The sequence below is a fragment of the Crotalus tigris genome, unplaced genomic scaffold (assembly GCF_016545835.1).
Source record: "Crotalus tigris isolate CLP2741 ecotype Arizona unplaced genomic scaffold, ASM1654583v1 scf7180000017667.1391209, whole genome shotgun sequence".
In the NCBI taxonomy this organism is placed as follows: domain Eukaryota; kingdom Metazoa; phylum Chordata; class Lepidosauria; order Squamata; family Viperidae; genus Crotalus; species Crotalus tigris.
The window spans coordinates 845,461-862,746 of NW_024096553.1; the positions used below are offsets into that span (position 1 = coordinate 845,461).

Consider the following 17,286-nt stretch of genomic DNA (forward strand, 5'->3'; position numbering starts at 1 on the left):
TCATGTAGATGGTAAATAGGAGGGAGGAGAACATTGAGCCCTAAGACATCCCATAAACGAAGGACTGCAGACACAACATCTTTTCTGTCAGTGCCAACTGCAACTGGCCACAGAGGAATGAAAATCATTGTAAGATAATGGCCTCCATCCCAAACCAAACCATTCCAGAAACATATCATGGTTGGTGGTATTGAAAGCTGCAAAAAGGTCAAGGAACACAAAAATGTGTTCCACATACTTCTGCCACAGCTTAACAAGTGCAACCAATACTGTTTCTGTATTGTACTCCAGTCTGAAACCCAACTGAATGAGTCCAGATAGTTCATTTCCTTCAAGCAAGGCAGAGTATAATAGAAGTCAGGCAGAATTTTTTGAATACAGCAATAATTATCCAAGAAGGAACGTTCCACATTCTCTAAATTCCAGATGTTTTGATCAGCTTCCCAAAATTGGGAAATTGAGCCACTGTCTTAACTCATGATGTGAACTGTTGGTTTTAGCTGTGTGTTGTATGAAATCAGCAATTGTGGTATGTTGGGTCAATCAGACAAGTATGGCTTATTGAGTAAACCATAGCTAAATAAACCATGGCTTAGTGTAATGTGTTAACCTGGCCATTCTGCATCAAAGTGTGAACCCAATCAATCTGCATAGTTATTCAAACTTTGACAAAGTACCATATGGGAGCTGTAGTGAACAGACTAAATTTCTTGAAACTATCTGAAAACTTGTACTAAGTAGCTAGAACTTATTTTTAAAGAGAAGAGTGATTCAGACCAGTGTTTGTATTAAAACAACTTTTATTGTGCAGATTGTAACCATGGCTATTGAACATGCAGAATAAAAAAAAAAATGCCAGTTACAACTTGTAAGCATATGTGAATATCTTGGATCAATAATGTTATCTGCTTTGGAATGCACTTTCTTGAATATACCATTCTAGACAATATATTTCAAAGTGTTTTTTTAATTATATAAAATTAAAATATGTTTACATTCTCACCAAAAGTATGATGTTGTTGTATTACAACATATATAGATATATATCTAAATAATATATTTCATTTATGTACATTATAAAAATTATGGCCAGACCAGTGTATGTTTTAAATGCAAAAGGAAAACATATAAAGTTATTTATATTTCAAAAACTTGTGTTCAAAACACAAAAAAGCACTTTTATAAAATGTCTACTACGGTAGTGTTTAGAGTTACAGTACTGAAAGCTGATTGAAATTTTATACGGAATTGCTCCTGAGTAATACTCTGCAGCACTTGTAGCAATAGCAGTTAGACTTATATGCCGCACCATAGTGCTTTACAGTAGTTTCTGGGCGGTTTATAATGTCAGCATATTGCCCCCAACAATCTGGGTCCTCATTTTACTGATCTTGGAAAGATGGAAGACTGAGTCAACCTTGAGCTCTGTCAGGATTGAACTCTAGGCTGTGGTCAGAGTTTGTTTACAATACTGATATTTTAACCACTGCACTACCAGAGCTTCTGTACTAATTTCTTGGCCAACAAAGTTTTTGCTACTTTACATTTATTGAGCAAACTGTATATAATTACATTCTCATTACTTCATGTGATTTCAAGCTGATCTTAATGGTCTGGACTACATATTCAACCACACTCTTTTTCTCTTTCATGAAATGAATACATTTTATATTAACCATTTTTGAACAAATATATGAATAAACACCATTATTTCCATATTCCATACCAGTGTTCCATAGTTTGATATCCTCAACTCCTGAACTTCAGTTTCCATAATTCCTAACCTGCATTCTAGGGGCTGGAATTTATGGAAAGTGAGAGTTTAAAACATGCTAAGTGTAATAGTTTAGGAAAGATTATTTCACTCCCCACAAAGTTTAGTTGGGAGATAAACTTTGTTAAGTGTAGATTACATACTAGAAAGAACTGACTAAAGCATTGGGAGATCAAACCTAAATGAAATGATAAGACACTTTTTCTGAGAGAATGGAAAGTGAGACTGCTGTGCTCACTATTTGTTTCATTATCAATGATAACAATGTTATCAATAGCTACTTCTAGTAAATTAATGTGATTTCTGAATAGGTAATCCAAAATATGGGACAGATTTTTGACCCCTATGAAGCCAATAAATAAATGCCACCATTGGCACATTGCATTTTTCAAGCAATAAAATATTAGCCAAAATACTGTTGAATATATATCATATATTGTACAAATAAAGACATTCTGAAGTTCAGTTTCATATGTCCACACAGTTTTCTTGAAATAATGTGGTATGTAATGTTCTCTTCTGGATTTTTTCCGCCTCTATACTATTAGCATAGGTAAAGGAGTCCCTGTGGATTTTACTCTGCTAGTCATTGCTGATTTTAGGGGGTGGTATTCATCTCCGATTCAAGGTCATTAAGCCAGCATTGTCTGAAGACATTTCCGTGATCATGTGGCCAGCATGACATCACAGAGCACTGTTACCTTTCAACCGAAGTGATACCTACTTGCATTTGTATGTGTGTGTATGTGTGTGTATACTGTTAGCTAGGAGACTAATAAAAGAAAAAATGATGCTACACCTGTACTTACTGCAACAATTGCCTATTGTCAATAAAATGCTCAGCATTTATTCAAAATAATGGGCTGCTATGATTCTGTATCAATGCACATGAAAATCTAATTAGCTAATTATCTAAAATAGTAGAAATGTAACTTAATGAAAGACATCAAGGTTACTCTTAGTAAAACCTGGATTTGCAAAAAGGAAGGCATATACGACTATCCAAGCAATTCTGGTATAATGTTAGTTTCAGTTACCATGAAAAGGTCCTCTTCAGGACTGGGCCTATCATGTAGCAGGATGAAGTGTCGAGGAGATATGAGTGGATTTTTATTTTTATTTTACAGGGGGGAGAAGAGAAGTGCCGTTTGAGATCCAATTCAGATAAGCAACATATTTGGGATCAGCATTTGCCTCCTTCAGTTGATGGATACCAATCCCTTAGTGAATATGCTTAGGCTTGCACTGTAAAAATAGACAGGCTGAAGCAATCAGTTTAAAAAAACTAGCCAGGGCATTATGTTAATTATGCTAGGACTGTATCTGGAACCTATTCTAGATACTCAAGATCCAAGTAAGCCCTCCTTGTAACTAGTTTCTAACAAAAGCAGAACACATTTTGAAATTCCTCAGTTTATATTTAAGAAAGCTCATCCTGGTTAATAGCTATAAAAAAACCAGCACATTCAAACAAAACTATTGAAGCTATTCTCTCACTTCATTGTCACCATGGTGACATTAAAGATTCTACATCACAATATTAAATAATGCTATAAATGCTTTATTTCTGTATTTTTCAGAGAGTTTTATGCACCAGGAAGGTTCCTTGAATTATGTACAGCTCAGTTTAGAAGGGGGGAGGATAATAGTGAACCATAACATAGTGCTGCCCAAAACACTTGTATGATTAGGGAAAAGTTGGCAATGTATAAACTGGACTAGCACCCTGGGGACTTGCTTAGATTTAATGAATTTGATTTAAAGCTGTCCTTCATAGAAAATGGCCAAATCACTCTTACAAACCCAGTTTATAGTTGGCATGATTCAAAACAATTTGTATCTACCTTGCTATCTACTTTTAAGAGAACAATTAGTCCTTTTGAAGTAAGTTTTGTTTAAATTAATTAGAACATATGTATTTAAGAATGATGCTAAAAAAATAAATATAATAGTGTTCTTTTTATTTTAATCTAGGGATAAATTAACTTTCAATATGTGCATGCCATAAGGATTTTTTTGATGGAAACATTTTCAGAAAATAAATCCAACCATATTCCTACCTTGACTTTTGATTTATATACTGAATTTTTTAGAAGGCTTTGTTCAGAGATAAAATTGTGTAGTATTTCTAAAAAGCTCTTTGTTTAGATCCTGTCATTTCTAGTTAAGAAGACCTCAAGGTAAAGGGTCCGTTCTTCTCACGCAAGTGTCATCAGGATTTCATAAATTCTTTGGTTAAAGAAAAGCACTAAGGTCACCCCTTACAATTTCTCTTAGTGACATATATTATATATTTATAATCCAAATAATCTGTCATGGGACTACAAAATAAGACAGAAGCAGCACTAACAGCTTTTTGTCAACATGCCTAGTTGTTTGAATTGAAAGCTTTGTCTTTTTAAAGACACTTGATTTCTTTCTCTCAGCACATATGTTACAGTAGTCATTTCTTTAAATCTGTGTGTGGCAATTAGATATAGTCACTACAGTAAAACGTTACAGTCATCTGACAATACATCTATAAAAGGAACATTCTGTTGACATCTGCCAGCTTGTTGCCATGTACATTATGCTGCAATAGCTTTTATACCGCTTTTACTCACAGTAAAATGAAGAGCAGTGTGATAGTGCTGGAAAGCATAATTGCAGTTCTGCATTATAATCAATGTGAGTTTAACTTGCAACAAATGAATGGAAGGGGTAAACAGAACAATACAGGTCAGCAAAACAACAAGCAGGTAAAATGGACAAGCAGCTATTTAATTTGTTTGTGTTTAATGCAAATTGACTTTCCTCCTGAAAAGAGTGAATAGCATAAATCCAGGAGGGATTAAATAGCAAAGAAAGTTAAAAAGGAATTATTTGCTGCATTCAAGTTGATTGTTGTTGTTTTTTGAGTGATGCTGTTAAGTGCCAGTCATTTTATTAATTTATGGCAGCCTTGAGACTGGCACCAAAATATGAAAGAAGGGGGAAAAAAACCCCTCATTCTTCAGCTCCTTGAAATGTCATTTATGCTTCCTTTCGTACTGTTGCTCTGATAGAGCTCAGCATTTTGCCAACAGCCTCATAGAATGGGTCACAGAAGGTATGGATAAAGATAGTATAAACTCTGCCAATGCACTGGATCTCAATTAGGTAGCTTCTGATACACGGCACTACAGCCCAGATATGGAAGAATGACAAAATGGCAAAAAAAATTCCCCAGATAAGAGCCATGGGAATGCCAAAGATTGCAGACAATAAGCGATAAAACCAGTATTTTGACACAGTGAAGGTGGTGAAACTGGCCTTCCAGATCCCATCGAAACTGTGGGTTCCTGCAGGTTCGGCAATCACATCTTCAAAGTCAATCTATACACAAAAGATGACATAAGTTAGAATGAAACTCATAACAAAGGCTCCAACACAGACACTTTTAAGTTACAATCAGGGGTATCCACAAGTGGAGGCCAAAAAGGTCAAGTTGGCAGCTCCCACCATGAGGTTGAAGTCCCACTCCTTTTTTATGAATGTTGATAATACAGACCTTTTTCAACTCTGCTGAGGATGCCCCTGGCCACTAACTCAATAAACAGACAAACATTTCAATGGTACATATGGAAAAGAAAGGCATGCTCCATATTCCCTTTCAAATCTTCTGTCTTCCACACCAGAATTTTTACTTATATGCGAAAAGCTAATTACATTTACATCTTCTGCAGCATGCAGATCAAAATAGCAATCATGAGTTATTCACTCTTTTTACACTTGAAATGCTAAAGGGATGGAACTATAGTAGAACGATCAAACCAGTAAGTTCAATCATGCTTTTCAGCAAAATTTCTATGCATCAGCATTGAATAAGAGGATGAATAGAGTGCCATCCAGCTTAGATTTCTGCACTGACAACTCTAGGAAGAAAAACAGATCCTCTACTGACATCTTACCAAGCTGCTTTGCACATTTTGGAGCTTTTAAAATGGTTATGAAGAGGAAGACTTGCTGGATTTATGAAGATATCTTGAATCTCAATATCAGCAAGAGCCAAGAACATGTTTAGAGTACAATTCTCTGAGCTCAGCAGGTCAACCAAAAAAATGTAGGTAGTCCTCGATTTACAACGTAATGAAGCTGGCCAATTACAGTCATAGGTTGTGACAACCATAAAGTTGGTCATCACATAACTGACCCAATTTTACAATATTTTTTTCAGCAGTTGTAAAGCAAATACAGCTAATCCTCGACTTACAACAGTTCATTTAGTGACCATTCAATGTTACAATGGCACTGAAAAAAAGTGACATGACTTGTTTTTCACACTTACAACCATGGCAACATCTCCATAATCACATGATCAAAATTCAGATGCTTGGCAACTGGTTCATATTTATGACAGTTGCAGTGTCCTGGGATCATATGTCCAGCTTTTGCAACCTTCTGACAAACCAAATCAATGGGGAAGACAGAGTCACTTAACAATCATGTTACTAACTTAATAAAGCAATGATTCACTTAACAACTGTGGCAAGAAAAGTCATAAAATGGGGTAAACTCATTGAACAAATGTTTCACTTAGCAACATAAATTTTGGGCTCAATTGTGGTCATAACTCAAGGACTACCTGTACTTAATCATTAAGTGAATTGTTCACTATAGGGTGTTTTTGCTGGAAACTGGAAGAAGATGCTGGTTTTTGGCAAAAACATTGCAAACTGTGGTCCTGTGACTGCGGAATGCTGCAAAACAGTATAAAACCAGGCTGATTGCTGAATCCCCAAAGTGTGGTCATCTGACTGTGGCGGGGATGGTGGGTAGCCGTTAGAACTTCTGCCAAGCTGGTAAAGATGGCAGAGGAGGATTCTTCTACTAATTGTTAAAAGAGAACCTGGTTCGAGTACAATTTTGAAGACATTCCTCAAGAATACCTTTAATAAATTCTCTTGGTATGAGAAACTATAAATGCCTTCTGAATTCAGACAGTTCTTTTCCTGAATCTGTATGGATACTGTGAATAGCTAAGCAAAAATAAGACTTCTTTATGGAGCTGCTGGCAGATACAAAGGAAGTGTCCACCACAATTCTGAAGCACTTTACTACAGTACTTCAGAACTAATGCTGCACACAGAGCACACCCATTTCCTCTGATAACTCTCACCTTACCCACTTGCTATACACACACACATACAAAGGCCAGGTTTTAATTTCTTAGGCTGAAAACCACCCATCTTACACCACCTCTTTCTTATCTGCAATCAGTTTTAATTTCTGGACCCTAGCCAATACAGACTCCAGGCACCTGTCAAGAACCTACAGATGGAAAGAAGAGACAGAAGAGCTAAGGTCCATGTAAGGACCCACCCCACTTTGCATCTTAAGAAGACAGAACTCTTGGAATAATTCTTCCAACAGGAATCCTTTATTGAGAAGAAGTGGTTGCAGGCGTGCTAGACAGGACTTGGGGTCCAAGTTCTCCAATTCAAGGTTTTAAGAGTTTCCCCAGTAGCCCCACCCAATCAACCCCCTCTTTCAGCGACAATCTCAGGCATTACACTTCCACCCCCCTTTTCATTATTGCCTGGCTGGATGGAGACTTCAAAGAAACTACATGAAAGGAAAATGGCCCCATTTTTATGGTTAGTTCTTTTGCAATACACACATTCAGTTCCTTAGAAGTATACTGAACGAAGTGAGGGCCATAAAGCCCCTTTGTTCTCCCCCTTCTCTCCCTCTTATGGCAGAATCCAGAGAAGGCAGAATTGGGGTTTTCTATATTTGATAACTGGAGATGAAGTATAATTGGATTCTGACATCCGGCCCCCCTTAAAAATAAGAGAGATCCACCTGAAAGAAACCAAAACAGGTATAAAAGTTAGTCAGGCTTGTTAGGATACTCTGTGTGAAACTTCTTCAATAGCTTCGGGGCTCTGACATGACGTTTATGGACCCACTCGTTTTGTGAGGGAGGGAGGTGTTTCCAGGCAACTAGGTACTGAGTTGCTCCATGATATCTCCTAGAATCAAGGATTTCCTTTATTTCGAAGTGTTGTTCGCCCTCTACCATGATTGGAGGTGGTGGTGGGGAGATTTTTGGCCGTAACGCTGACTGATGCTCTCTTTTCAGCAAGCTGCAATGAAAAATTGGGTGTATTTGCCTGAGATTTTTTGGTAATTCTAATTCTACTGTTACTGGGTTTATGATCCTTTTAATTGGAAAAGGCCCTATATATTTTGGTCCAAGTTTTTTACAGGGTTGTAGGGACCTTAGGTATTTTGTAGATAGGTAGACCATTTCACCTATAATGAATGGTGTAGGCTCAATCCTTTTTTTATCGGCTTGTGCTTTGTATGCCTGCCTAGCTTCATCTAGTGCTTTTCTAACTATTGGCCAGGTGTTTTGTAGTTTTTCCATCCATTCTTTCAGTGATGGGATCATTGGTTCGTTTGGGGTTAATTCTGGCATGGGGCTGAAACTTTGACCGTTGGCTATTTGAAAAGGAGTGTAGCCTGTGCTGGAGTTGACTGCATTATTGTAGGCAACTTCTGCAAAAGGGAGTAAGTCCGTCCAATCACTCTGTTGGAAATTTAAAAAACATCTCAAATATTGCTCAAGCACTGAATGACAACGTTCTGTTTGTCCATCTGTCTGAGGGTGACGGTTAGATGTCAGTCCCTGAGTGGTCCCTAAGAGGGATAAAAATTCCTTCCAAAATGCAGACGTAAATTGCACTCCCCTAGCAGAGATGATGCGTTGGGGTGCCCCGTGCAATCTGTAAATGTGCTGGATAAAAAGTTTTGCTAAGGCCTTTGCAGTGGGAATTTTTTGGCAAGGGATAAAGTGCACCTGTTTGGAAAATAGGTCCGTGACTGTCCAGATAACAGTATTCCCATTGCTTTCTGGCAATTCCACTATAAAATCCATGGCTATTTCCCTCCAGGGGGCTGAGGGATTTGCCACTGGTTGTAATAGCCCTGGCGATTTCCCTTGTAACCTCTTTGCAGATGCACATGTTGGGCAGCTGGCAACATAACTTTCTATGTCCTTTTTTATTGATGGCCACCAAAATTGCCGTTTAATTAAATGTAAAGTTTTTACAAATCCAAAATGCCCTGCTGATTTTGTGTCATGGCAAAGGTGCATGAAAGTTACTCTTTGAGTTGTTGGTATATATAACTTTTCCCCTAACCAAGGCAACCCGTCTCTCATTGTGCACACATTTTTGTTTTTCTGGAACCATTCATCTGTTTCCAAACTTTTTCTGAATTCAATTCCAGTTTGGCTGTCCAGTTGTGGTTTTAATTTGGCTTGAGTTCTTGTGGTTACTGGTGCTGCCAGTTGTGACTCTGCCATTATTGGTCTAGAGTCTGTGGTTCGTGCGCTGTTATATTGGGGCATGCGAGATAGTGCATCTGCCAGGAAGTTCTTTCTTCCTGGTACATGTTTGAGCTTAAATTGGAACTGGTGAAAATGCTGGGACCAGCGGGCTTGTTTGGGATTGAGTTTCCTGGACATTTTCAGGGCTTCCAAATTTTTGTGATCGGTCCACACCTGGAAGGGGATTTTGTTGCCTTCCAGGAACTGTCACCACGTGAGTAATGCCCAACGTATCCCATAAGCCTCCTTCTCCCATACGGGCCAGCGCTGTTCTGTTTCCGTGAGTTTCTTGGATGTATATGCACAGGGTTGCAATACTCCACCATCATTTTCTTGTAATAGAACAGCCCCCACTGCCACATCACTTGCATCTGCCTGTCTTACGAAGGGCTTGACCATGTCTGGGTGCCTTAGTACTGGTTCGGCAGAAAAAAGTCTCTTTAGTCTTTGAAACGCTGCTTGGCACTCCATTGTCCATGTTAGTGGCTGGCTAGGTTTTACTGAAGATGCTCCCTTCGTTTTTAGTAAGTTAGTGAGGGGCAACGCTATCTGGGCAAATGAGGGGATGAATTGGCGGTAAAAGTTTGCAAAGCCCAGGAAACTTTGTAGTTGCTTTCTTGTGTGGGGTAGTGCCCAATCTAATACTGCTCTGACCTTCTCTGGGTCCATTTCAATGCCCTGGAGGGATATGAGATAACCTAGGTAGTTTATCCTTTCCTGGTAGAATTCGCATTTTGAGAGTTTGGCATATAGGCGGCCGGCTCACAGTTTCTTTAAAACCGCTCTGACAAGGTTGACATGTTCCTCTTTTGTTTCAGTGAAGATAAGAATGTCGTCCAAGTAAACAAGGACCCCCTTAAACAGGTGCTCCCTTAGAACGTCATTGATTAATTGCATAAAGACTGCAGGGCCCCCTTGTAATCCAAATTGCAAGACTTTGAATTGATAGCACCCCATGGGGCAGTTAAATGCAGTCTTCCATTCGTCCCCTTCCTTGATTCTCACTCGATAGTAAGCTTCCCTTAAGTCTAGTTTAGAAAAAATTTTCCCTTTCGATAGGTGTGACAGCATGTCTTTCATGAGGGGCAGCGGGTATAGGTTTCTTTCACTGATTGTATTCAGGGCCCTATAATCCACGCATAAACGTAAGGAGCCATCCTTCTTCTCTCTAAAAAGGACCGGGGCAGCCACTTTAGGCTTGGCTGGCTCAATGAAACCTCTCTCTAGGTTTTTTTTAATAAATCTTTCCATTTCCTCCTTCTCCTTTGGGCTCATGGAGTATAATCTGGCTTCGGGAATTTTGCCCCAGGTTTGAATTCAATGGTACAGTCTGTGGGTCGGGGGGGGGGGAGCTCATTCGCCCTCTCCTCACTGAAAACTTCAGCAAGGTCTCTATATTCCTCTGGTATTTCGGTTAATCTTTTTTCCTCGCCTATGGATGCTTTTTCTATTCTTGATTCTGGTAGCCTCCCTTGGGGTTTTAAGTCCATAGGGTCCCCCTTCGGGAATTTGATTTCTGTTGTCCTCCAATTTACCCAGGGGTTCCATTTTTTTCAACCATTCCATCCCTAGAATCATTGGGCATTCCATGCCTGGGGTCACCACAAATGTTATGTCCTCTTCATGTTTGCCCAGGGAGAGGTGTATTGGTAGAGTGGCTAGGGTAGCTGGCACCCCCCCTGCTATGGATCCCTCTAACTGGCCAAATGAGATTGGTTGTTCCAGTCTCCTCGATGGGATGCCCAGATTACCCACTAGTGTTGGGCTAATGAGGCAGCGGGTGCAGCCAGAGTCTATTAAGGCTTTCACCTTCACAGCTTCGGGCATGGGGGGGATTAATATAGTCACTGTCTGGAGGATGGGTGTGATGTATCCACTTACCAGGGGTTCGCCCTCCGAGCTGTCATCTGAGGCATCCACCGGCCCTGTGGTGTAGGCTGGAGTTCTTTCCCCTTGGTGAGCAGAAGTGGGGGGTTCCGTAATTTCCATCATTCTCATGGCAGTTTCTTTTGGCTTAGCTGAAGACTTTCCGGATTTGTTGGTTGGGGATCTGTCTGGGTTGTGCTGGGGGGCTTTGGAGCGGCATTCTACAGCTCGATGCCCTTCTCTTCCGCACTTGAAACACCCCATTTACTTCTTGGCTGTAGCCGATGATTTCACCGGTTCGTGTGTCAGCTCAGGCGGGGGGCGGCTCCATGTTTTCCTCGGCAATGTCTTTTCAATATGTCAATCTCTGCTTCCTCTGCCAAGATGTACCATTCCTCAAGTTGGTGTGGGTCCCCTCGGGGCAGGCAAGCGTCATATAGATCATAATTTAGTCCGTCTTTGAAATGGCTAAGGAGGATGTCTTCTGGCCAATTCAGTTTGCTGGCAATGGCCTGGAATTCTTGTATATATTCAGCCACCGGGCGTTTGCCTTGCTTCATCGTCTTTATCCTTTCACGGGCTTTGCGATCAGCCAGGGGGTCTTCAAATCGTCTTCTCAGAGAGGACATGAAACGGTTGAAGTTACTGAGTTCTGGGGCGTTGGAGTCATGCAAGTTCACCACCCAATCTGCAGCCGGTCCATCCAGGGCAGATTGCACGCTCCGGATGTGGGCTTTGTCGCTGGGGATGTCCCGCCCTTAGTCCTCCATGTAGCTGAGAACTTGGGTTAGGAAAAACCCCAAGCATGTTGGCTCCCCTTTGAATTTCACCTCCAACGGCGGACGTCTTGGAATGGATCGGTGCCTCCGTTGTTGGTGGTAGTGTCTTCTGTCCAGATCGCCATCTGTGGTTCGGTAGGGGGTGGGGACTACTGGATTAGCAGATGTCCCCGGGGTTGCAGGTTCCACTTCCCCCTCGGTGTTTCTCCCTTTGCGGCTCCAGGAGCTAGGGAGCTGAGAGTTCTCTTCATCAGGTCAATAGCTTTCTCTAGGATCCAGTCTGAGTACGGTGCCGAGTTTTCTCCCTCTTTACTTGCGTGCAGGGATTTCTCCATCTCCTTCTTCCATTCTGGTTGCTTGGGCCCCCGTCTCAGGGTCACCTTTCTTGATTCCTTTCCCCACTCACTTTTCTTTCCAACGCCCATTGACCAGCGAGGCTTGTGGTCCCGTGTCTCCACCACTTCTTCTCCTGAAGAATCTGACCTCTCGGATCCCTACATCCGGCAAGGTTCCAGTTGGGGCAGCGGCTCTCTTTCCAGGGAGTTTTCCCCCCTCCTTGCTCCAGTGTCTGACATGGTAATTTTTTGCAAAATCCCCCGGCAAGGGTCTCCCTTCCAGGTGGATTAATTTTGCAAGTCCTGTCTAATGTAAGGACCCACCCCACTTTGCATCTTAAGAAGACAGAACTCTTGGAATAATTCTTCCAACAGGAATCCTTTATTAAGAAGAAGTGGTTGCAGGCGTGCTAGACAGGACTTGGGGTCCAAGTTCTCCAATTCAAGGTTTTAAGGGTTTCCCCAGTAGCCCCACCCAATCAACCCCCTCTTTCAGCGACAGTCTCAGGCACCCCCTTTTTTCCTTCCGTCTGGATGGAGACTTCAGATAAACTACATGAAAGGTAAATAGCCTCCTTTGTTATGATAAGACCTTTTGGTGCTAACCCCATTCAAACTCTTTGAAGTTGCAATACACACATTCAGTTCCTTAGAAGTATACTGAAGGAAGTGAGGGCCATAACGCCCCTTTGTTCTCCCCCTTCTCTCCCTCTTATGGCAGAATCCAGAGAAGGCAGAATTGGGGTTTTCTATATTTGATAACTGGAGATGAAGTATAATTGGATTCTGACAGTCCATCAGTGTGCTAATAATTTTGAATTCCAAATTTCTAGATGACCATCCAACCCCTTTTAGAAACACTGTTACTATTTTAACATTATTTATGGAAATAATGTCATGCATAAAAATAATCTAAATAACTTGTGTGACTCATGCTTTTATTATGGAAGTATTAATATATTCCTATATGAAATACTGGATCTTGTTTTGATAGGCAAACATATAATTTGACTATTAAGAAGAAATATCCAGGGTTTTTTTTTTTTAAATTTTGGGAGTTTGAATTTTGGTGTTCCATGAAATATTTTCCAAGGAAGTACATATTCAAATGAAATGCCAAAATATCTCAGGAGTGTCATAACACTTCCAAATAGAAAATTAACAGAAACAGCTTGAGATAAAAGATCAACTCTATGTATCACATGACCATGTCTTTGATATAATCCACAGCACAGGATATTTATTGCAGCTAAAATAACCAAATAATAGAGTATGTCAAGTCCACAGGAAAAAACATAACACAGAATCTTGAATTTAATGAGCTGGTACACTAAACATGTGCACAATAGACTTTCTGAGAAACTCTTCAGTCAAAGTTTCTCAGATTCCTGAGAAGGAGCTACAGATAGTTGGGGAAACTACTGCAATTAAGTAAGACAATATAGTAGTAGCTGTTTGAGGTCATGACAATTTTCATAATCTGTTACTCTTGGTTAAGCATCTGGAATTCACCAAATTGTTTTATTGTTCTTTACAAGTGGTATAATCAGTGGTGGGATTCGGCTGGTTTGCACTGGTTCAGCAGAACCATTACCTACTTTCTCTTGAGTTCGGCAAACTGGTTGTTAAAATGGCACTTGAAAAAAGCAGAGTTTATGCCTTGCACTCGCCCTGCATCCACCATGCTCTCCATGGCGCACTGCAGTTGACCCAAGGCAGCTGGCCAGGTACTGAAGTGCCGCCAAAAAGAGCGGAGTCTGTGTGTGCGCCTGCCTTGCCTGCGTCAGCCATGCTCTCCACAGTGCACTGCAGCTGCCCGAGGCATGGCTGATGGGTCAGTGTGTAGCACAGGCGCATATGGACTCTGCTGTTTTCGGCAGCACTTCAGTCCCTGGCCAGCCACCTAGGATCAGCTGCAGTGCACCATGGAGAGCATGGCTGATGCAAGCAAGGCAGGTGCGCATATACACTCTGTTTTCAGCGGCACTTTGGTGCCTGGCCAGCCGCCTTGGGTCAGCTGCAGTATGCTGTGGAGAGCATGGCAGATACAAGGCGAGTATGAGGAAGGCATGCACATGGACTTATTTTGGTGCCCTCCTGAGAGGCAGCATGGCAGTTGGTCAGTGGACACACCATGAATGGGGATTCACCATCCCCCAGACCCTGCTGCTGTGAAAGTAGATCCCAGTGTTACAATGGAGAGACGGGAAGTGAAGCAGATGGTGCGAGGGAAGGAGGAGTGGGGAGAAGAAAGAGGAAAAATGGCCGAGTGAGAAGTGGGGCCATCCCGGCCAGTCAGGCACCAAAGCTCTACTGAAAACAGAGGAGTCTGTGTGTGCGCCTGCTACATGCTTGCCTTATGTCAGTCATGCTCTCCACGCCTCAGATCAGCTGCAGCATACCATGGAGAGCACGGCTAATGCAGGGTGAGTATGTGGCAGGCAGGCACATGGACTCCTCTGGTTTTGGTGCCTCTTCTTACTCGGCAGGGTTTGGGGGTGGTGGTAAATTCCCATTCGTGATGTGTCTGTCAACCAATCACCATGCTGCCTCTTGGGAGGGCACTGAAAAAAGCGGAGTCCATGTGCGCACCTGCCTTGTGCTCGTCCAGTGTCCGCCATGCTCTGCACGGTGCGCTGCAGCTGACCTGAAGTGGCTGGCCAGGCACTGAAGTGCCACTGAAAACAACAGAGTCTGTGTGCGCACCTGCTATACACTCACCCATCAGCTGTGCTCGCCATGCCTTGGATCAGCTGCAGCACTGTGGAGAGCATGGTGGATGTGAGGCAGGCATGCACACGGTCTCCACTTTTTTTTTTAGTCCCACAAACTTCTTTTGTTTGTGGGACTGCCCATGGCGGTGGAGGAGCGCATCAGAGCTGGAAAGAAGATTAGCAAAGAAATGTTTTGGGAAGGGAGGGCATCTGGGTGTTGGTGGATGAGGCAAGCTCTTCAGCTTCACAGTGGCAGAAATACGTGACGCTTTCCAGCTCTGGTGCTCCACCTGGCACTTCAGTGGCTGTGTGGGCAAAGTGGGCCAGGTGATCGAAAGTGCCAACAGTCTGGCTTGGAAGGGGAGTGAAAGGGCAAACCCCCTAAGGGTGCCAGGCCTGAAACAGGTCCATCTCTCTCTAGCAGCTGCCCAGGCCTGCCAGACAGAAGGCCGGCATCTACCGGTACCAGCACTTATGGTAAACATGGTGGCATTCTGGTTCTGGCAGAGAAGGGACAACTGGCATGGGTGCTAAGACAGGACACCAGCTTACTTCAGCACCCTCCCCGACCCACCAGTGCTCTGCCGGTGCTCTGCCACCAATGGGTATAATGTGTTACATTTGTCTGAAACTTTCTGTATCAGTGGTCCCCAACCTTTCTGGATCAGAAACTGATGGCAGTCGTGGAGGGAGGAGATGGTTTCCTACACATTCCTATTGCTTTGTGTAAATGGAGCTTTGTGTGCTCATTTGTCCCTTGCATGTCCTGGTTCCCAACAGGCTGAGGACCAGTGCAGGGCCATGAACCAGGGGCTGGGGTCTCCTGTTCTATATTGCTTCATAGCAGATATACTCTTCCACATCCTCAAAAAGCATTTTTAATATGTTCAACAGTAAAACTGACTCACAGAAAGTGCAGAACTGAGGATATCAGATACACTGGCACTAGAATCATATGACATTTTCCCAAATCTTAAGTGTCCATTGATGATATTTTAGTTTTCCTCAGGAAGATAGGGAGATTCAAGATGGATCCTGATATGCATTATTATAGTATTGAAAGCCCTTTTTCAATACTCAGATAAGCTTCAATTAAATCTGTCAATATGATGAATGTGTGTTAAACTTTCTACAGATTTCATAAAGAATTACCCCAAATGTCCTAAAAAACTGGAAGGAAGCAATAGTTCTGGAATTATTTACTGTCTGCTTTATTACATTTCTTTAAACAATCAATCCATGTATTACTGATACTTAAGATATTTCTACCATTTATTTTTTTTTTCTCAGAGAAATATTTTTATAAAAGACAGATTAATCAATAGCAAATTAAAATATTATATGAATTTGTAAAATTATTTTATAACATTATAAATTAATATTTTATTTTATAGCAGAATAGAAGAGAAAGAATGGGTAAAATCTCAAAATACAAAAACCAGCAAACAGAAGTAGAATGTTTGTGGCAAAAAAAGAGGAAGCAAATATAGTACCAATAGTAATAGGCTTCTTGGGTACAGCCCCAAAACCACTTGAGCAAAATCACCATCAGGCAATTGCAAAAGGCAGCTTTACTTGGAATAACTTACATACTATGACAATACCTCTAACACAGGGGTAGGCAACCCAAAACACTCCAGGAGCCACTTGTACTCGTTTCCCATAGGAAAAAAAAAACCACTGGGAGCCACAAAACTCTTTTGATATCTAAAATGAAGATAACACTACATATATTCTTTTTTACCTTTAAAATATGTATGTATGTATGTATATGTGTTTGTGTGTGTACATATAAAATAAAGGTTAAAAAAGGATATATGCAGTGTTATCTTTATTTTAGATGTCAAAAGGGTCTCTCTGTCTCTCTCTTTCCTTTCTCTTTCCTCTCTCTCTTTCATCTTTTCTTTCCTCTTTTTCTCTTTCCTCTCCCTCTCTTTCTTTCTCTTTCCTCTTTCCTCTTTCTCCGTTTCCTTTTTCTCTTTCCTCTCCCCTTTCTTTCTCTCCCTTTCTTTCTCTTCTCTCTCTCTTTCCTCTTTCTCTCTTTCCTCTCTCTCTCTTCTCTCTCTTTCTCTTATCTTTTCTCATTTTCCTTTCTTTTCTCTCTTTCCTCTTTCTCTCTTTCCTCTAACTTTTTCTCTCCCCCTCTCCTCTCCTCTCTCTTTCTCTGTCTCTCTTTCCTCTTTTTCCGGCAGGGAGGGGGAACAGGACAGGAGGCAGTGGCTCTGGCAGCAGCATGGCAGCATTGTCGGGGTTCTCCCAGCCCGGCCGCCGTCCCTGCCGCATCCTCAGCTGAACGGGCGGGGATGGGGAGCAGGACAGGAGGCAGTTGCTCTGGCGGCGGCACGGCAGCATTGTCAGGGGTCCCGACTGCCCCCCACCCGGTCGCCACCCCTGCCGGGACTCCACGCTGCCCGGCCTCACCCTCCGCCCATCGATGGAGCCGCGGTGGAGGCAGCGCCCGCCC

At 41.9% G+C, this 17,286-nt stretch overlaps 1 protein-coding gene across 3 annotated transcripts in view; it reads right to left on the minus strand.

The window, feature by feature from the left end:
* Positions 1-782: 782 nt before the first annotated feature.
* Positions 783-17,286, minus strand: part of CAV1 (caveolin 1) — a 52,782-nt gene continuing 36,278 nt past the window's right edge. For all 3 annotated transcript variants that reach the window (XM_039337011.1, XM_039337013.1, XM_039337012.1), the window contains exon 3: positions 783-5,128. In XM_039337011.1, coding sequence (XP_039192945.1) covers positions 4,787-5,128 — 342 coding nt within the window. In that variant the 3' untranslated portion in view covers positions 783-4,786. The remainder of the gene's footprint in view (positions 5,129-17,286) is intronic.